At 40.7% G+C, this 22,056-nt stretch overlaps 1 protein-coding gene across 12 annotated transcripts in view; it reads left to right on the top strand.

Annotated features, from left to right (window-relative positions):
- Nucleotides 1–22,056, top strand: part of tns1b (tensin 1b) — a 197,763-nt gene that overhangs the window by 18,156 nt on the left and 157,551 nt on the right. For 2 of the 12 annotated variants that reach the window (XM_085374836.1, XM_085374845.1), the window contains exon 1: nucleotides 19,687–19,783. The exons of 8 other annotated variants lie outside the window; for them this stretch is intronic. In XM_085374836.1, the coding sequence (XP_085230962.1) occupies nucleotides 19,703–19,783 (81 nt within the window). In that variant the 5' untranslated portion in view covers nucleotides 19,687–19,702. Of the gene's footprint in view, nucleotides 1–4,677; nucleotides 4,804–9,673; nucleotides 11,201–19,686; nucleotides 19,784–22,056 lie in introns of those variants that run through there. 2 more of the 12 variants (XM_085374840.1, XM_085374848.1) reach the window with 2 other exon arrangements.

Consider the following 22,056-nt stretch of genomic DNA (forward strand, 5'->3'; position numbering starts at 1 on the left):
GTCGGGGAATACACATTGTCCCCTAGTGACCAGTGGTTACTGTGTTCTGTTTAACACACTTTTAGTTTTGATTGTGTAGAATAATTTAAGCACTCACAGTGAAGGTTAACATCTTATTGGTTGAAAATGTTGAAAAATGCAGAAACAGAAACTTTACAAAGGTTTGGAATTTGACCCAAAAGTCTCAGGTTGGTGCCTGGTGTCATTTCTTTTTTTTTGTTTTATTTTTGTTTTGTTTTATCATCTTCATATTTTGTTGTTCTGCGGTCATATTTGGAAGTGAAATAGGGCACAGTAATAGAAATGGTCTTCTAGTGTTTATTTGAAGCAGCATTGCTATGTTTACAGTCTGAGCCTCTAACCATGTGGCTTCCTAACATTTGCATAGAGAGCAACATGTTCATGATTTCCGCCACTAAGACAGAAACTTCTGTCTTTCCTTAAACAATTAATCCATTTGGTGACTGTGGAGAAAAGAGGCCAGCAGGGGGCAGTCAGTGTTGTATTTTGTTATCTATATTAAAGCAAGAGCTGGCTTTTATGTGGGGTTCGTGTGGTTTAATCAGACATGACAAATGTGAGGTCATGCAACATGCACGTCCAATTTAAAGCCAGGCCTTCTGCCTTATCCGCAGCACACATGGCAGGGAGGACTACAAACATTTCAGACACTCCTCTTGGCAGCAGCATTCACCACACAGGCCTCACTCATGGCTTAGCACTTTCAGGGACAATAACAGCCGGCCAGAAAAGTAACCCCCCTGCGTCACAAACCAAGCCCACAACACAGGCTTTGATCCAGCGGTGGGGGGGTTTAGAAAGGCTTTAGGAAGAATGAATCCTATATGGTTTAAGCTCAGAGCTTCACTGTGTTTACAACACACACAGGATCCCTCCATCTACTACAACATGCACAGACAGAAACACATTCTCATGCTTTAAGCTGTCAGTCATTGTGTTTATAGTTGTTTACTGCCGCTACACTGTTATGAAAATTGTGTTTAAGCTAGATGTGTGGGTATATAGATGTGGGAAGTTGATGGTCTACGAAAACAAAGTGCAACTTTGTTTTTTCTTTCAATACCATCACAAAAACGGACTTTGAGACTTTTCGGAAATGTTTTTCAAACACATTCATTTTTACTTTGTTCTGTTTATAGGAAAAACCTTTTGAATGTGAAGGATGGACCATGAAATCACTCACTGGTATTTGTTTGGAGGAGGGGGTGAAGTGTAATGGTTATAAATGAATGCTAGCCTTTTGATTATCAAGCATGCATAGTTCCTCAAACTATATGGATGCAAGGCCAAGCCCAGCCTAGCCAGCTTAATTTATAAAACACTTCAAACCCAGCAACCACTGACCAAAGTGCTGAAAGCAATCCACACAAACAGTCAAGAAGTCCAGCTCAGTGTCTTGAATCAGTGGTGGTGACACCTGTCAGTCATACTGGCCATGCCTTTAACTCTGCTAACTCTGGTCTTCAGATGGATAAGTTAACAAGTACATAAATATATATATAAAATACAAATGAAGGGGGAAACCAGAAGACAGTATAATAATGGACGTAGCTTCTGGGTTGAAAAAAATAAACCCAATGCCGAAGTTCCTAAAAAGTTATGTTCTATCTGAAGGCCACCAGATGGCGATAGCTGTGTTTTGGGGGAAAACTGCTTTCTGACCTGTCCTATGTAAACACTCTCCTGCTGATTTCATGGGCTCAGTCACTTGTTTTGGGTCATGTTGAATTTAATTTAAAAAAAAAAAAGTTTTAAAAAGGAGGACAATTGTTGTCAATCCCAAGTCTTTTGAGCATGCGATTTAACAGACCAACCCTTCCTCGGTAAGATGTACACCTCGTTAGCTTTTTTGCAACCAAGGTGGTGGAAACATTCTTGTTGAGGCTTAAGAATTGGATCTCAGAAATCAGTGGGCGACATCACCAGAGCTGGATCCATCCTTTATAGCAATGGTGTCCAAACCCAGGGCTCGAGGGCCGGTGTCCTGCAGGTTTTAGATGCGTCTTTCTTCTTCTTTCATGTTTAACGACAGCTTGCATCCAAAGACGTTGCACTACTACCATCTCCTGACTTTTCTTCTTACTTCACTTCCTGTTCGTATACTTACAATAACCTCTTCCTTACTATTTAATCCACTACTTTTTTTAACTTCTATCGTGTTTTGTACACTATATAAATGTCTTCCTTTTGTTTCATTATCCCACGCCATTTGCCAGAAGTTCTTACTTTCTGTCCAAACTATACTTTTCCCTTCAGTTTTCAACAATGGTATCTGTACATCTATATCTACTTTTTTAACAGCTGCTTTAGCCAACCTATCTGCCCTTTCATTACCCACAATACCTACATGAGCCGGAGTCCACATTATTACTATATGTTTATTTTGTTCAGACAATCTATGATGATGAGCAAGAAGACCGTCATGCAAAATTTGCTGATGGGTACTCGTGTTTTAGATGTGTCTTTGATCAACCCTTGATGTTCCCACTTCCAAAACCATTTAAAAGCAATTAAAACATTGTTAAGTACCTTCCACTAAGTGTGGAAGGAATTTGCAGCAGACCCAGCAAGTTCTTTTTTCTTTTTGGCTGTCTACATCTTTAATGAATGAATCTGGCATTCTTTTTTTCTGGGTCCCCCAGCAAAGTAAATTTCCCTTCCTTCTTCAAAAGCTTGTAAAAGTCATGTGGAGAAGAGAAAAGGAAACTGGAGGGAGATGTTAATGTTCCATGCCACTCGGGCTGCTCACAGTCTGCATACTCTGCTTTCTAAGAGTCCCCTCCTAACTCACGGACAAGTAGCAATGAATCTGTCAGGCCTGAGGTGGTTTCTATTAAGGGTCTGTTTAAAAAAACAAAAGAGAAGGCTGTTTAGTTTGGAGTTAGTTCTTTAAGAAAAGACTCTGTCGCAAAGGGCCGACCTCTTCACCTCGGCCAGCACATTAGTGCTTTAATTTATCTGTTTAGAAGAGTTTCCTACCTCCTGTAACACGAAAAAAAGGAAAAAGGGCAGCATAATGTTATAGACAGTACCCACAGAGAATTGCACTTCTCAGCTTTGCACTTTCCTCTGTTAGCCCTTTTAAAAAATTCTTATATTCATCAAACTTGCCAGATTCACAAAAATCTCTCCATCTATAAGAAGAAGGAGATCTCAAAAAGATTTAGCCCCACAGAGCTCACCTCTGATTTTAAGCCCATTAAATCTAAATAAGAACTGTGTTCTCCAAACTCTGTTAGATGGCGGAGCAATGCTTACGCCTGTTATCGCTCCTTCTCTGTGGATTTTGCATGTTCTCAGAGAAAAGTATGTTAGGTTAATTGTTGATGTGTTTTAGAATTTGTGTGAAGGGGTGAAGCTGGCTTTTAGTTAAAAGCGAGAGTGCCGGACTTTGCACAAAAGTATCAAACAGTAGGAGAGCTGTTTCTAAGGTAAATGTATCACCGACGTCTTGAATGAGATTTTCTGTTTAGTGAAGTTTATTGATGTCTTAAATTTTCTGACCTACACGTTTTAAGCTTCATATAAAGTGCCTTAAATCTTCAGACTTTCTAATGCCAGCAGTGGGTGACAACTCTGGTTGAAAAATTAAGCCTTGTTGAGTTTAAGTCTTGATTTATGGTCTTAGTAGTTTAGTATACTGGTTTGAAGCCTCAGTAGAATGTTGTTAAAGTCAAAAACATGCCGTAAATTTGGATTTTTTTGAATGGGAGTATTACTGTTGAAGATAATGCAATTAACTTTTTGTTTGTCATCCAATGCTTAAGTGCCTTGAACCTGCATGTTTTTTCTAATGGCCAACAGGGGACAACTGTTGGCTGCAAAAGAAGTCTGAACTGTATGAAAATATATGAGAAAATGACCCCACTGCTTTTTTAATTAATGAAATCAGTAATAGTTTTCCTGATTTGCTGATGCTATCTCTGATTTCAAGTTTTAGTTGCTACAGCTTGATGTTAATTTTGTAATTTATGGTCCCATTTTGAGTAAAATACAAGATAACTTCATGGTATACAGTAAGACTCAGAAATATTGTGGTTTATATCGCCACTGTCGAACCATAAGGTCCTTGGTTTCTCACTTTCTTGTGATGGTGACAAAAATGCTCATGTTTATAGTCAGTGAGGTCATAGTGACTACATCTTTGACATACAGGTTTTTGTCTGTGGGAATGTAGAGATTCTTTGCTAGCTTGTCTTTAAGTTAGTTATACTTACTGCTTCCCCCCCCCCCCCCCCCCCCAAAAAAAAATAAAAAAAAATAATGATGAGTCTTAAGTAACAAATCAGAAATTGAACTTTTTATATGATTTTTAAGCTTTTTTTTTCTGAAGTAAAATTTTTAGTTTTTATAATTTGCTGGATTTGAAATGTGCTAGCATCTGTCAAAGTTGTAGATTCTAACAGATTATTAGAGAGCAACTCTGGCTGTTTTTATCTTAACCTCTGACCTTGGCAAAATTACAAGAAATGCAAAAAAATATCAGAACAAACAATAGCTCCTGGTATTCTCACTTTCCATGTTATGATCTCTTGACACTGGCTTTCCACGGTGCGTGTTTCCTCTCCCTGCACTAACAATACAGCTCAGGAAGTATGTCAGGATAAGGGCCAGACTGTCAGGCTCTTTTTTTTTTTTGGTATGTGCATCCAACTTTGTGGGGGACTAACAGAGCTGTGTTAATCCCAGAAAAGCTAGCTCGGTGTTCAATAAGCTACGGATCTGTTAAAGGGAATTACTGCCCAGGTGTCTTCAAAGTGAACTGCGATGTCCCTCTGGCTGGTAAGTGCTGTTGCAACATGTCATTTTAAACTGTGGGTGATCAGGGTGTTGCTCCTGGTGTTGAGGTCAGCCCTAGCATGCACAGCATCAAAGCTGTTGTTTTTTTCAGGTTACTGTTTCAACCACTTTCCAATGTTCCAAACTCTGATTGTTGCGACATTTTTTGGCCTCTTTGATTTCTGTTGTCAGTTTTCCCCTTTGTGTAAGTGAGCTGACAAAAAACAATTTTCACATGTGGTATTACATCTTGGTTAAGTTTGTAAACATTTTTATTGAGTGAAAAAGTAGGATGACTCATGCTGATCCAAACTGTCCATGCAGGACTTTAAAACTGAAAGGTTTAATCATTATCCTGCTTTTGGCTGGAGTCGTGGCTTTTGTTTCTCATGGAATGTTAGAGGTTGTAAAATTGTTGTTAACAGGGTCCTTCGTTCCACTTGTAAAGCAGATAACTGTAAAAAGTTCAGTTTAGTCTGATTTGCTGTCAAGGTTAATTACATACAGCTGATTTCTGTGCTGTAGATGATGTCATTTTTACAGCGGAAAGTGACTGCTAGTGTTGTTTCAGCTGCTCTTCCTATTGTTTTATGCACTGCTTTCTGCTTTAGAAATAAAAAGAGACAGACAAGACACTGTCTGACTGTCACAGTGCTTATATTGTTTCCATTTGTCTCAGGCTCAGTATTGCTTGGACTTGTAAGAGGTGAAAAGTGTTGTATTTATGAGCTTTGTTTGAAACATAGTTCAGCTGTGTTAAAATATATAAAAGTCCCCTCGAAAATACCTCAATATTAAAATGTAAGAAGTAATAGACAAGGATCCAAGTATATTTTTGTTAAAATAAATGAATTGCATTGGATGGCAGACAACCTGGACTCTCATCGCTAATCTTTTGAACATGAAATAAATGGAAAAAAGAGAAAACAAAATGTCTATATTTAGAAGTTGGAGAGGTTGGAGCTGTAGCGATTCGTGTTACTGATCATGCTAGAGGCCAAAGTTTGAAGCCAAAGATTTTTACACATTTTAAAATATATTATTAGAAATATTATTACTGGTTAGGCATTAAAATTACTGGGTTAGGTTTGGAAAAAGATCATGACAAGATTTGCCACGCTTTTTAAAGCTTTTCTTTGTTTGTTGCCATGGTGAAGTCTCCCTGCTTTCACTATAGAAATATGTCCTTGTGACTCAAAATTCCTTTTGAAATACATTACTTCCACATTCGTGTTCACCGACTGGAAAATGTGATAATTTCTGCCGATGAACACAAAAAGTAGATACATTTTTCTGTTTCACGTTTAGTTGTGAGACTGGGCTGCAGTTGAAAGGTGGTTTCTGCCCTTTTGATTTGTGTCCACTTAAAAAAAGTCGACATTGTTATGAAGTACTTTGTTCCTGTACTTTAACCTGATAAAATGTTTTTTATGACAAACACTTTGCCTTGTGCCATCTGTCTGTTTTTTGACCTCGCTCAGAGACGGTCTGTGCTTTATTATTATTTATTGTTTACTCTATTTAATTTGTAAAATATGTGTGTACACACACACACACACACACACACACACACACACACACACACACACACACACACACACACACGTAGAAAAATATTTAGTATACACATCCAGAAATGCATGTGATGTGACAATAAAAGTGATTTGATTTGATTTGCTTCGTCCATTTCTTTCGTCCTGTCCTCTGATGTGGAGGTGTCCGCAGAAGTAATTACTTTATGGCTTCACAGACCGTAATAACTTTCACACTGAGGACTTCAAAGTGAGGTATGACAGAGCTGTCTCTCTAAAAATGGATGTTCACCGCTTTCATCACCTTGGCCTACAGCTTGTCCATTTCAGCCACGTCTGGGCTTTTATGAGACAGCTGATGATTGCTCAGTGGCAGACTGATAGTTCCTCCAAAGGTGAAGTGGTGACTTTGTGTACTTTATGTGTGGTGGCTGCTCGTGTAGATGATAAGTAAAGGTTAAATATCTCACCCTTTCCTTTTTGGAATTTGTAATTTACTCCCCTACAAAGGATTGAAGTTGCTAGAGAGTCCTTCCTGTACACTTATGATTTATTAGCTTCATAGTTGCCGTATGCATCTAAAATAATGTAGGAAAAATGGGATAAATTCTGATGAATTTCATTGTAAACCCTAAACCTACCAGTAAATTTGGACCTCCGTAAACCAAATCCCTAAAAAACAACCAAAAACAACCCATAACTGACATTTTTTTCCAAACAAATTACCTTTAAAGTGTTATGGAATAAAATATTCCATAAAACAATAACATTTTTCCAAATTTCACCTCGTACACAGATTCAGATTTGTAGTATCAGTTGCCTGCAGGTAAAAACTAAAATCTTTCTTCCACCTAAAGAAGCTTTGGGTTAGCAGCTGGGATTATAGCTTTTCTCAAACCAGCATCTTTCATGTGCCTTCCATTCTGTCACCAATCCACACATGAATTTTCCATGATTGCTAATTTGCCAAAACTGCTCCCATCTGCCGACTTAAGATAGAGGAGTGTTTCTGTGCTATGTCAAAAGATGAAATGAGCTTAGCTTTCACTTAATTCCCTCATGGCTTTCTGCCATGTGCTTAAAGCCGCCAAGCTCTCGATCCCAAAAACGCCTTAGATCAATAATGGGAGGGGCAGGAGGTAATTGCAGCATCAATCACAACCACTTTGTTGGGGGCAGAAATATGAAGTGGAATATTTAAACAAATGGGTCTCCAGTGCAAATGGTATTATTGGCTATTAGTTAACTTCATTGTAGATTTGTTCTGCCTTCTAGTGATGCAGTGATTGCTAACAAATCCTGGGCGTATTTACAGGAATAACGGTCTCTTACTGCAGTCATGTGCATACTGGGTATAACCAGCAAGGCCTTCATGATTTAGTGAAGGCTTGGGCACAGACTGGCACTCACTACTGACAGCTGAAATGTATGTAAAATATTGAATAAAGATGAAAGAGTCTGCAGCGCAGCGTCTGCACTTAATAAGTCTCATGAGAAGGCTGCGACTAACTGGCGATGCCTATTGAATATAAAACGCTACATTTTCAATGTTGAGTTCATATGCTAGACGTTATTTTGTTGCCCCGCAGCATTGTTAGATGTGATGTTCTGGGAAAATGGGATGACGTAATTCCTGAGTGGTGGAAAAAAGTATAACCCAGATGGCATTAAAACAGTTTTTCTTTATCAGTGCTTTTAGAAATCCACTGCATTTTACTGATACACAATATCAAATTAAAGTGACAAATGGATGCCACCAGCTGTGAGTAAAACATCCCAGTGAACCCTCCCACATTAAGACCATGACCAGCCACTTCCCCTCTTATTCTCCCAGAAACAATGACCCTTCACTCCCTCACCTCTTGTCTGGTTTCCTAGAATGGACAACAGAGCTGACGTTACCAGATTGAGACGTGAAACCAGCCCATTGTTTGTCCCGCAGAGAGGCAGGAAGTGTGCATAGTGTTGTCCCTGCGCCTTCTCTGGAACTTCTCTCCCTTTGCCAGTATTGTGTAAGCTTAAAGCTCTTGATAGGTTGGTGTAATGGTGAGACCTTTCCTTCACGTGAGAACTTACAGTAGCTTCACTCTCAAAGTGTCTGCAAGAATAACATATCTGCTAAATGCTCTGGAAAATGTGCAGTATTGCTCTTATTGGAAACCTCTGGTTATGTTATTTTTCTTTGATACATAAATGGTCCCTTTTGTGTTTCAGTAACTGAAATGTTAAAATTTGTAGAAATCTGCAAGTGTCTTCAGAACAAGCACACTGCTTGTGCAGCAAAGTAAACTGGAATCTTATTTGTGCTTTGTTTGCATTTTTATTTATATGCTTAGAATTTGTATTCTCTCTTCTACACCCTGAGTCTTAGGCTGCATAAACATGAATGTAATTGCTCGTCACACATCATATCGACATTTTTGCAGTGAGGTCTTGTAGTTTCCCCAGGCAGTTTTGTTTTCTCTATAATACACAAAGCATCTGTCCATATATCAGGACATTTATGTTTAAAATGAATGCTTGTCAGAAATGCTTAAGGAAGTAAGCTAAATGTGTCCAAGTCAGCTTTAGCTATGGGAAGTTGGGAAAGTGGAGATGGGTGAGTAAACTAGGGAAACAAATCATTAAATTTGATCTCCTGGAGCATAAAATCCTGAAAGTTTTAACTCTCGAGGTGTTAAAATTTTTTGCAGGGAGTTGTAGGGTTATATCACTCAAACCTTTAAACTCCTAATCTGTTGAAAAAAATAAATAAATGGGGGGGAAAAGGTAGCTAACTTGCTAATGGATAGTTGAGCTAGGATACTTATCACATAAGTCTTCAAGGGTCCGCGTGAGTCTGAGTGATATACATTTCATCATTAGGTGATCAATTCGAGGGTCCGTGCGGATGTCCACACGCCTGCTGCTCCTGCTAAGAACTTGCTTTAGACCAACAATGCATTCACCCCAGCCAATAGACTTTAAGCCAACTTAAATGGAGTGCATCTGGTACACCTACTGGGCCATCGGGTCAGCAGCAAAGCACAATCAAGGCTTGAACTGATTAGTTAGACTTGGTTAGGTTGGTATTGAACAGTTTCTTTTTTCAGCAGGTTTGATGGAAATCATTTATGTGGGTAAGCTAAATAATTACCTGCTATCAAACTGATAAGAGTCCAACTTAATTATTAAGCTTTACTTAAATACATCTGACAGCTTAACAACAACATTTACTGGTAATTTGCTAAATATTTGCCATGTTTCACTCTCGTTTTTTGCATTCATTTACATGTAAAGTTATCTTGTTCCAATGCGAAATTATTTTGATTGTAAGAAGTGACTCTTAATTTGTACATGTACAAATGTTTGTTGCTTCCTGGGGTTGTTCATTGTAGTGTAAAAAGTTTGCTATTGTGTAAGTGTATTTTTTAGGATAAACTCCTTGAACACGTACAGTCTCATTTACTTAGGGTTATTTTTTGTTAACAATTGGGATTTCTGGACTAAAGTCATACCAGATGGGCACACCAGATATCAAAGTGTAACCATCTTCACATTTTCCAACATCTTTTTGACATTTTAAAAAAAATCTGTGGCAGGCTATGGAAAAGGCTGACTGTAAGAAACCACAGAGCGGGAACAAAAAGCTAAGAATATACCCAAATTGGCCTTAACGGCCTATCTTATGGCCTTTTCACCAAAGAGTCAGTCTTTCTTTTCTGAGTTCTCTGAGGGGAAGCAATGAAAGTGAGCTGCGGTTGGGAGGTTTTCCAAATAAAGAGCCAACTATTCCATTTTCTGAATTCTTTAAATGGTAAATTGTCTCATGATCAGTGATTAAATTGGGTGAAATTGCAAATTTAATGCAGAGAATTTGGATAATCACAAGCCTCCTTTTGTAATTGCACACACTTTCTTGCTCTTCCTCAAATGTAAAGCAAGTTAGGAGCCATTGATTTCAATTGCCTTCCACTTTATCCAATAAGGAAAGCTAGGCACCCAACTAATCACTCAAGATGCAAACTGGTTCAGAGGCTCCATGCACCATTTATGATTGGTCAGAATCTGCCAGTCTTCATTAAAAAAAAAACCCTGAAAGCTCCAAATGCACCAGCATCCTCCGCTGAGTCCAAATACTGCATTCATTTTATTCTTTTTAGGTTCTTTCACTGCAAACCTCAAACATGAAGCGCTTGAATTATCAGCTGGAGCATACCAGCTTTGTAGTATACATCATTATTTAAACTGTGACGACGGACTGCTTGTCCACTCAACACATTTCTTATTTATTGTTCTTTCTCTCTTCAAGCCATCCCCCCACTGTTCTACATTAAATTTAAGACCCCCCCTCCTTTTTCCATCACTATAAGTGCCTCATTCTTAACCAGACTGCTCTGCCTGACCCATCCCACCACCGCCCACTTCTGAGTTCCCCTCTCCTAATCTTTTTCCTCCTCATGCTTTGAATGGCAGATCCTGCAGCATCCACAGAAAGATGGAGGGATGCTGTAGGGATGCTAGACAAGAGAGCGAAGAAGGCATTTACGAGTAATGTGCACTTTATGGGATCTCCAGTTTTTTAAAACACTAGAAAAAGGTACCTTTTCTTGGATTGGATGAAAAGCCATTCTGGGATTCTCTCCAGGTCACACTGCTAGTCTTTGCACCTCTGGACACGGCTCTTGAAGGGCAGGCTAGAGAGGGAGGGGAGACAAAGCAAGGAGATACAGGATACGGTAGAGGACGCGAGGAGGTTTTTGTTTTTTTTGTTTTTTCACGAGAGAATGGGCGGACTAGGCTGGTGTCTCGCCACCGTCTTCAGTTGGGCAAAATTTTTCTTCTATTGCATCTTTCCTTTCTGGAAGCCAGGGAAAAGCAAAAACAAGGTACAGCTGGTATTTTAGATGTATTTACCTTCAATAAAATATCATTTTGATGTCTTATTTTGTTAATTTAAGAGGCAGGAACCTTTATATTGAAGTTGACCTTTTTTTTTGGTGTCTCTAGCTGCTGCTTATAGCTTAGTGCTGAGGTGGGCTGGGTTAAGACCACACTTTAGTGGTGTAGCAGTGTCACTTTGTCAGTCTGTCAGTTTGGTTCAAAATGAAATGTCTACCTGCTGAAATTCACCTCATGGTTTCAAGAAAGTGCAGGTTAATGATGCTGGTGCCCCTCTTGAATTTCCTCTTGCACCACAGCGAGGTTTACATTTGTGGTTTTGACTGAAATGCTTGGATAGTATTGGAAGGATTATAATATGAACTGAGACAGATATTCCAAAATATTCAAGTCAAGGTATACAGGCTTTAGAAAGCTGCCAGTTTGTCACCTTTACAGTATGTTCAAGGTGGCAGGTTGTGGACCAGGTCATTGCATTATAAAGACAGAGCTGGCATTTCCAACTTTTCAGTGTGCAAGGTCCAATGTAGGAGGGGGCATGTGTAACCCCAGCCACAATCTTTTCATAACCTACGGTAAGTAGTTTTTCTTATTCATTTATTTTATTTTTTATTTTTGTGCCAAACCAAGCAGTTTTTTTTGTGCCTTAACTGCACCAGTTAGGGTTTTTTGTCTTTAACCTAATGTCTAAACATGGCCAGCAGATCAAAGCAAAATAATATTAAAAAAGCAAACACACTGAAAACTAATGTGATGAACATGGCAAAAATCATGCATTCTAAACAATAGTGCATTGTCTTTGTTATTATTATGAGCATGCTTTGCAGGAAGGGAAACTTGCCACAGATTTAGATGCAGCTTTAGCTCATCTATAGAGAACACTGGGTGTGATCGCTGATGAAACTTAATGACTCACAGCCTTTGACCGAAGATGTATGAGAAGTTATTTATTATTCTCGTGATTAAGATCTGCAGTTGCCAAATGACAAAGGAAATTTAATATTTGTGTGATCCTCAGCAGCCTGGCATGGTATGATGAGCTGGAGAGATAAGCGCGTTGGCACAGACACGTCAAAACAGCAGGATATTAGCAGATTGACTTGACATGGCACTTTCTCTGATTGTAGGTCCTGTGTTGATGAATAGAACCATTAATCCTGTAAAAGCAGCCACTGCTTAGTGTGTTAGTTCACACATCCTCATATGAACACAGCCACTTGCTACACTCAGCCCTTTGTTGCATTTGAAACATTCATTTGAATATTGTACTCGCACTGCTTATTTTATTAGTTTTTGATTTATGTGACTTTCTTATTTGACGTCAAAATTATCTGTCAGCCAGTATCTTTAAATTGCGGATGTGCTTATTGGACGATCTGATATCCTCGTGTTGGTGTTGTTCCCTCGTTATCATAAATAATGTTGTTCCAGGTTCAACATTGCAAGTGACCAATCACCTTCTCCTGACGTCATCCGCGACCTCGAAAAAAACAAACGCCTTCAAAAAATCTACTTCAATTGCGAGAAAAGAAACCGCCTCTGTAAGGACAATGTGTATAATGCTTACCGTTTATTAAAGAAAAGTATCCTGAAATCCAAAGAATTCAAGTTCCTGGATCGGCGGACAGAAGCGGTTTCTCTTCTCGCAAGTGAAGTAGATTTTTTTTAAGGCGGTATTTTTCAAAGGCAGAAAAGGGGGACGTCACAACAATGTGATTGGCCACTTGCAATGTTGAACCTGGAACAACATTTATTATGATGATGTGGGAACAACACCGACACGAGGATATCAGATCATCCAACCTTATTACGAACAGAATAGATCCTGTAATATATCTTATCTCATTCTGGTCAGAAGTATAAAACGAATTTCTTATCATGACAAGATTTTTTTTGTGTGTGTGAATTTGAACAGTTTGTTTGCTGTGCTTGCTACTTATTTCCCCTGGAGGATATTAAAGGCTCTAATAGGAAGATCAGATCCTCATGGCTTTGCTTTGGTTGGTTTCTTTTCATTAATTTGTAATTGCTATTAAAAATCCAAGTCATATACTCTGAAGAGATTGCAAGTATTAGGAATGCAGAGAGAGAGTTGTAGAAATAAGTTTACTGTGCATTTGGGTGAATCTGTGTAGGTGGAGAGGATATTTGGATAACCAATGCTAATGCATTTTATTATTTATGTGATAACTGCTTAAAAAGAGCATTAAATCTGGCCTTAACATGCCCCGACCTCACCACTCACAGGTGAGGTGAATAACGCTGACACCTTTTAGTGGGTGGGACATGTCAGAAAGAAAGTGAACAATTGGTCCTCAAAGCTGATGTGTTAGAAAGTGGAAAAACGAGCAAGTGTTATTTGTTATTAGTATTGCTATGTAATAAGGGACATAACAGATGGAGTCACCTGGGTCATCTATGGCTTTAAAGGGCCTTTTCACTAATGAACCTTAGAGTTTTTTAAAGAATAGGCCTGACCACCCTGAAATGCCTCACATCGTGTACTGCAGCCGTGTTATTGTTGCTTTCATGGGTCGGTGTGTTCTGGTGTTGGGCGGACGGTCCTTCCTCTCAGCAGAAAGAACAGAGGAAAAACGTGCACACACATGTGAGCGTTCTCAAAGGGAGGGCGGCGGGCCTGCATTGTTTGCAACAGATGGGAGTCACAGGGGTGTGTGTGTGTGTGTGTGTGTGTGCATGTGTGTGTGTGTGTGCGCGTGCATGTGTGTGTGTGTGTGGCCTGCTGGAGTGTGTTCTTCCTCTGTCTGTCAACAAGTGAACTCCCCTTCATGTAGCACGTCAGGACATCGGCCAAGATCACAGAACACACCCCTCTGCTGTTTGCACATTCACTCTCCCTTTATCCGCCTGCTTATCTACTATCTTCATCTATGTGATCACTGACTACAGACCCCTGTGTTTTTTTTTTGTTTTTTGTTTTTTTTCAGGGGTTTTTTGTTTCTCCCGCCCTCTTTTTCATCCATGTCTGATAGCCTTTGCTTATTTTTTCTTCTTTTATCAGTTCAGTCTTTTTTTCCTTCTGTCTCTTGTTTTGAGCCCGTTGTAACAGGCTGGGCAGCTTTGATCTCACTCAGCTGTTTATCCGTCTTTACGTGGTTCAAGGACAGTGATCCGACAGCAGTTAATCTTCTTAATTGTCTCGCTGTCCGCTCTTGGCTCTGGTTTTACAAAAGAAACCGAAATGGTCAAGGTTAAAGATGTACTAAAACAAATTGAGTGATCTGATTAGTCGTAGAAATTTGCCCTTCTTTCCTTTCCTGCATTACAATCCCTCAGTCTCTGTAGTCCCGCTTTATAATTTATCGCCAGGCTACACCAAACAGCCACAACATTAAAACCACTAACAGGTGAAATGAGTAATATAATTCATCCTGTTACAAAAAGCTGCCATTCTTCTGGATGTTACTTTGATATTCAATTCAATTCAATTTTATTTATATAGCGCCAAATCACAACAAAAGTCGCCTCAAGGCGCTTCATAGATACAGAGAAAAACCCAACAATCATATGACCCCCTATGAGCAAGCACTTTGGCGACAGTGGGAAAGAAAACTCCCTTTTAACAGGAAGAAACCTCCGGCAGAACCAGGCTCAGGGAGGGGCGGGGCCATCTGCTGCGACCGGTTGGGGTGAGAGAAGGAAGACAGGATAAAAGACATGCTGTGGAAGAGAGACAGAGGTTAATAACAGGTATGATTCAATGCAGAGAGGTCTATCTAGGATATCTGTGCAGCACTTCCAGCAGGACAGGGCATCCAGCCACACCGCAAACCTGCTCGTGAACCCGAGCTGACCTGACTTCAAACTCCCCAGATCAAACTGAACATCTGTGGGCTGCACCACAACAAGCCCGATCCACGTAGGGTCCAACCACTGGAAACAAAGCAGTGTCAGATACCCCCAATGACGTCCACACCCCAACAGGTTAGAGCTGTTTTGGTGGCAAAAGGGGAACCTGGACAATAGTTGGGCGTTGGTTTTAATTGTTTTGGCCGATCGCCGTTTGAACAAATACTTGATAAGAAATCAGGGATGCAGTTTGTTCAAAAACCACCAGTGGGTGCTGCTGCTGCACTTAGTTTCTGTTTGATTTTTGGTGGCCTTATAGTGAAATAATGTGACTGGGGTAAAAAAGACTTTGAGTATCTTGTAGAAATTCATTAACTTGATACAGTTTCCTCTGTTACTGTATATAGAAGGCGTTATGACTATAAAAAATAAATTATGCATCATGCACTGTTACATGAGAGTGTGTTGACAGATAATGTGGAGGATGACTTTATGCAAGAACATAGTGTGCAGTGCTGTGACTGCTTTTATTTCAGCACAGCTAGGCTCTGCTGGACAACTCTTCAGTGCTCTGTCATTCTCTGACAGTTATGATTGGGAAGGTCATTGGATTGATTTCACACATGGGGGGCAAGAAGAAAGAAGTAAACAAACAAAGCTTCCTGTCCTGTCATTTCTCAGATGGTAATCAAGCTGCTGACCATGTGTCACGGTCCGCTGTGACGGACCGAGTGGAGAATGCGTGTAATGGACCCAGGTGCGTACACAAGTGAGCAGACGGGAGTGAGTTTTAACAAAAGGCGAGCCTTTAATATGGCTGAAAACAAGGTGTGCAAATACAGCAGGGATGGCGTGGCTAAACAAAAACCTAAACTGGGAACAAACTATGGTGAGGCTATGGCTTGGAAGACAACAGACCAGGCATGGAAACACGGAGGGTGGGAACACAGACGACGCGACACAGACTGTATGAAACACAGAGACTAAATACACATGAGGGATGATCAGGGGAAGTGGATGCACACGGGGAACACAGGTGACACTGATAATCATAACAAGACACGGCAGGAGTGAACGTAACACTGATGGGAGATGGGCAAAGTAAAGCAGGAAGTACACAGAGGTTCAAACAGGAGGAGAGAGAGCACGGGGAGAACGCAGACATAACGGGCTGGGGAAAACATAGAATAAAACACAAAGAGAGACGAGGGCTCATAAATACACAGAGGGGCACACAGGGGGTAAGAGTCACGAAGGGAAAACACATAAGGAACAACGTAACAGATCAACCCAGGAAGCATGGCCTAAATAAAGAACAAAATACAAAAATACATGAAAACTAAGAATACTGGGCCCACATGGCCCAGGACCATGACACCATGTGGTCAAAAAGCCAATGTCTTGCCACCTACAGCTCTGCCACAGTATAATTTAAGAGGCTAAGGTAGTAATTTTTATATCTTTTTTTAGAATGTAGAAAAACAGTGGGGTGTTAAATGACGTCCAAAAACAAATTGATTTCCAGCAACATGTCAGCTGTGCTGTCCCATCAACATGTGTGCCAGACAGTGTAAAGTCTCACAGGACTGTTGATGTTCAAGTGCTGAATGTTAAGTTGCAGTTAGTTTGTGTTTGGTCCTTTTTTTTTTTTTGTGCAAGTGTGACAGGATAAGCATTGCTGCTGGAGCTGCGTTTCATTAAAGCAAAGGCTTCTCAATGAGAGATTTGAGATGTCTACTTCTATTAGCTATGAAAAGATACTAAAATATTTTAAATAAATAAATAGAATAAAAAAGCAGGCAAAAACAAGGAGTCTTAATATTTAAATTCTCCACATTTGATGTTTCCCTGGCTTCTTTCTCGTTTTTGACTGGGACCAGCAGTGCAGGGGTTGGCACAATCTCCTTAGACCTAAGGTCCTGGGTTAGAATCTACTAGATGGCTGAAGTTTGTATCCCTGTAATCTGCACAGTCTGATTTACACCTACAGTCCAGAGACATGCATATTGGCTAAATTGATGTTTCTAAATTGGCCGTAGGTGTAAATGTGAGCATGAATAGTTATGTCTCTCTGTGTTAACCCTGTCCATGGTGTACACTGGTTCTTGCCCCCGTGACAGCTGGGATAAACTTCAGCCCCCCCACCCTGAACTGCAAAGGTGGAAGTAGATGTATGTACTGGATGGCAATGAGCGACGAGGGATTATCATAATCCGTGACTTCGCTGGACTGTGTGATGGGGCTTTAGCTGCCTCTAAGTGGCCAAAACTCAATAACACAAAATCTTAATTAAAATGTGTCTAAAACTTACAAACTTTTGAAAACTTTTGAAAACTCTGTGTCATTGGTAATAATTCACTGACCACTAAACCATCCAACTCTAATTAAATGCTATCATTTAATGAATGAAAGCACCATTAACTGGAGCAATTATAAACTCAACTAGGACTCGTGCTGATGACAGGTGGTCCTCTTGAAGAGCAGTTTTTAATCTGAAAGTGTGAATTGAAGCCATGCGTACTATATAACTTCTTGTTGTGTCAGGCTTTGCATCCTTGTGTGTGTCCGTGTGTTTTTCGTTTCGTCTGTAACCTCGTATCCTTTAGCGAATGTCTGTGTAGGTGGTGGCCTGCAAGAAGTACTGGGCCACTAGTCCTCTGTGCCAAAGGGTGAGTATGCATGACTGTTTCTGTGTGTGGGTGGGTTTGTGTATTTACACACCATGTGAGAAAATTGTGAAGATGTGCGCGAGAGGGTGGAGAAGGAAAAGGTGGTTATTGGTGGATGTTTGTGTATATGAATGTGGTGAACTTGATAGTTTAAATGACATGTATTTATGTTTTGAGGAAATTGTGGGCTGGGATTTTTCTGAGTGTTTTTGTTTATCTCTGATGGGAAATGATGGGTTTGAGTGCACACGTGGGTAGGCTCAAGTAGTATGGAGGATTGTGTGTGCGTTTGTGTGTGCGCGCATGTGCATGAAAAACCTGCAGAAAGGGATAAAGAGTCATGGGGCTAACATGGTCATTGATGAGCAGTGAGAACTTAATGAGGCAGCTTTTACTTCCTGGCCCCTGTGTTCTTTCTCCCTTTTGTAAAGTGTGAAGAGGGAGTGGGGTCTGTTTAAAGCCACTTCCTGTCACTAACCAAGCATGTTGTTTTTGTTTTTGTATTTCTGCACACAAGAGATAAAATGTCAGTCAAATTCAATGTACTGATCGAGCACCAAAACTGCAGTTCCTGGAATGACCACCAGAGGCTGTCCCCATAGACTACCATGTTAAAATGACCAACTTTAAAGTAGAAACAAACATGACCCTGAGACTGGTTGGTGCCTCACTCGCAATCGCATATCACTATTTAATCATTTAATGAAATTGGTCATTCCTTCATTCATTATTGCAGTGATGTCTTGTGCCATTTCACACTCCTAGTGTTAGTCAGGTTGCAGCTGATGGTGCGTGGCATAACAAGCAGATACTGTTTTAGAGCAGCGTGATCATGGTTAGGATTGCAAAGAGGCATGTTGTGCTGCTCTGAAAACTTCTTTGCAATTGCTTTGGTTGTGAGCAGGTTGCCATGGGAGCTCTGTAGATTGCATGGAAGACACAGCTTGTCTGCAAGCACTTGCCAACTTGTCGCTGAGGGGTGGCAAAACTGAGAACTGCAATGCAAACTGGAAAGGCAGCCTGCTTGCCTTCAAAGTAAAAGTTTTGTGCCTTATGGCTACAACCAACGTATTTCAAAAGGAGCAACTTTTACTTTGAAGGCAAACTGTCTACCACTTGTAAGTAAGGTTTGCACTTGTTTAGACAAGATGGTATTTTCTATGCAAACCATGAAAGTGGCAACTCAACTTTTTTTTTTCTTATTTACATTTTTAAATTTAAATATTTAGGAAAGCAGGTACCAAAGGAGTTGGTGCAAATTTCCCTTGAGAAAAGACTAGAAAAAATAAATTGCATGTGCCTATTTTTGATTTCCAGAGTGATTGAAAGTTGCATTTTTTGATGTCAGGAGAAATGTCAGTGAAGATTTACCTCAAAGGTAGGTAGGTAAAAGCAGGCGGCGTGGAGTTTATGAAATATTAAAATGGGCTTAATACAGAAATGCACAAGGAAAGCATGCAGGAGAGAGGCGTAGAAGGTGGGAGGGAGGTGAAGTGCCATGGATGCTGTGGGGGGACGAGCAGGGAGGGGTGGGATCAAGGGATGAATGAAATTAAAAGTGGTGAGGCTTAGAGGGCTAAGGAGGGAGGGAGACATGGGATGAGAGAGAGGGAGAGGAGGCGCAAAAGAGATGGATAATAAGTGGACTATACCCCCTCCCCCTTTGCTCCCGTGGAGAGGTAGGGGCAGCCTGACCCCCCTCAGTTAAAAAAACCAAAAAAAAAAAAACCTTTGTGAACCTTTCCCCGGCAGAGAGAACGGGAGGCAGACCGAGCGCAGAGCAGAGGAGAGGCAGTAAGGATCCAATTTAGAGCAGACACATAGAGGGAAAACAGCAAGCCGGACACTGAGGAAGAGGCAGAAAGAAGAAGCTGTATTTATGTCCTGGATGGTCATGGCTTTGCAGTGCTGGGCTACTCTTCTTCTTCTTGGATTAAACTTAAGGAAGCCCACTGGTCTGTAGCAGCCCCAGCAGCAGCCCCAGCAGCAGCATCACTCCTGTCCGTCACCATGCCGTCTGTCTCTCTCAGCTTGCCCACAGCTCTGGCTGGACCTGCACGCACTTGGGTCTGCCTGTCTTGCATGTTCTGGGTGAGAAAAGTTTCCAGTCAGATATTTTTAGGAGTTCACAGGATGTCTGACAGCAGAAATTTTAGCACAATTTCTCTGCAGCTCTAATATGTCAGAGTGAAATCATGTGTATAAGTCAGTAGGGCTGACTCACGTGGGACATAGTGTGACGATGCAGTGGGCATGATATTTTCTGTAAAAAAAAGGTTTATGCTTCAGATTATTTGGGAGCCCTGCTCAGGGGATCTATTGGGTGGTCTGCTTTCGGGGGTTGGGTGGAGGGTTGGGACCCCGGCTGTGGGGGGCCTTGGCACGGTGACACATTTGAATGTGGGAGATATTATGAAGGAGAACGGGAGGGCGTGCAAACGCGAGACAAACCTCTGCACTGTCTGTTTCGTTTCAGTAACATGTTCTTGTGTTTTCTTTGCTCCGTGTGCACGCTGAAAACTTTTCTGCTCCGACTTTGAGTTGAATTAAATGCTCTCCTTACTCACCCATTCCCACTCCCTCACTCCCCCTGTGTCCCGCTCTGTTTCGCACTAGGTGGTTGGGACACACAGCTATTTTTTGCTTTCTCTTGTATAATTCAATCTGCCGCGCATTCCCGCTCACAGTGAGGGGTTGTTTGTGCACTTGTGTGCCCTCTGGTCAGTGTTTGTGCGTGTGTGAGTGTCCATCCTAAATGTGCTGTGACTACGGTCTCGACATGTCTTAAAACACTGTGAGTGCTTTTCCTAATTTGTGCTCATATGAAAGAACATTCCTGTCTCAAATATACGACATTGCTTGCTGCTCTCCACGTTTTTTTTTCAGCTGAATAGAGGATGAAAGAGGAGACTGGTTTGAATAGACCATTGAGATCCATCCTTCCCCATTCTGCAGTGGTCCTTTGGGACATGACTGCACACCACTGGCAGAGCTGCAGCTCTTGGCGTGAGGACTGGATAATCTTACAGAGCTCTTCATCAGTTAATTACCATTCTTTCTTTTGAGGAGCGGGGGGCGAGGTGAAGGGGGGGGTTGTAAAAGAATCTCAATGCCCCCCAGCTAAGCTCTGGGTCACTGATTGACTGCATCAGAGCGGTGTATGACAAAGCGAGCTCACTTAAGGGGGCGGGATTCAGTGTTAATAGCAGATCTTTGTTTGGTGCTAAAATGGCCCTAATTTGGGCACACCTTATTCCAGCAGCCTGGTGTTGTGGGTTATACGAGCTTTGCACCCTTCTGACCTGTTTGCTGGACAGACTAATCCTTTATCAAGTTTTTTTTTTTTTTTTTATGCTGAAAGAGAAGGTGTCTGTGCATGATCATTTCTGAAATTTCCTAAAACGGACAGTGCCACTTTAAGGCCAGATCGATCTGAAGAAATGCTGAGGAGAGAAAAGAGCTGAATATTAAGCTCCAATCACTTTGCTCTTCCTGAAGTGACTGAAAATGTGTAGCTTTCGCCCCTTTCTGTGATGACTTCTGACCTTTTGAAGGATTTCTTAAAGCTATAAACATTTTCATTTAGAAACTTTGTTGAATGAGATATCTTAAAAATGTGTAGCTCTGGAAAACACCCAATGGCAACTTCCAGGGCTGAAATATAAACCCGTTATCCAGTCTGTGTAGCTTCCCAGTCATCTAGGTCATGGTCATTTTAAGCATTTGCAATGAAGGTAGCTGGACTTCTTTTTGGTTCATGAAGACCTGAAGAATTGTGAAGTTTCATCTCATTTAAGAAGCATCTTCAGTTCCAGCTACAGAGTTATTAAAACCCCTTGAAGGGTTAAATGCCTGGGACTCTCCATCAGTATTTAGAACTGAAGAAGCCTCTCAGATGACACGTGAAACGTCTTCCTGAAGTCGAGCTCCCTTCATTGCAAGTGCTTAATAATAAGCAGCAGTTCCTCTAGTGTCAACTTGATGTTCGCTTGAAAGAGCGAGTCAGCCCTGATATTAAAATTCCAAACTTTAAACCACAAAGAAATATGTTTAAAAGGCTGTTTTCATCTCTAAACCTAATTGTGGCTTTTATGCCAGCTGTAAAGGTTGTAAAGGTTTATATAATTGATCTATTTAAATTAAATTAAGGCTTAAATCTCATCATTTAGGGGCATTGGCACTTTAAGGGATTGTGGGTGCCAACAAAGCCACTATAGATGCTGTTTACTAATTTAAAGGGCTGGCATCTGTGCAGCACTATCAAAATACGCATAACAGCTGATCTCTGGGCTACTTTCGTATTTATGCTGTTGTTGGTTCTTTAGTTTTAACCCCTGTCACAGGGAACATAGAAGTCATCATAG

Source organism: Diplotaxodon limnothrissa, linkage group LG16 (assembly GCF_057381915.1).
Source record: "Diplotaxodon limnothrissa isolate DT_005_m linkage group LG16, D_limnothrissa_male_GT1.1, whole genome shotgun sequence".
Lineage (NCBI taxonomy): Eukaryota > Metazoa > Chordata > Actinopteri > Cichliformes > Cichlidae > Diplotaxodon > Diplotaxodon limnothrissa.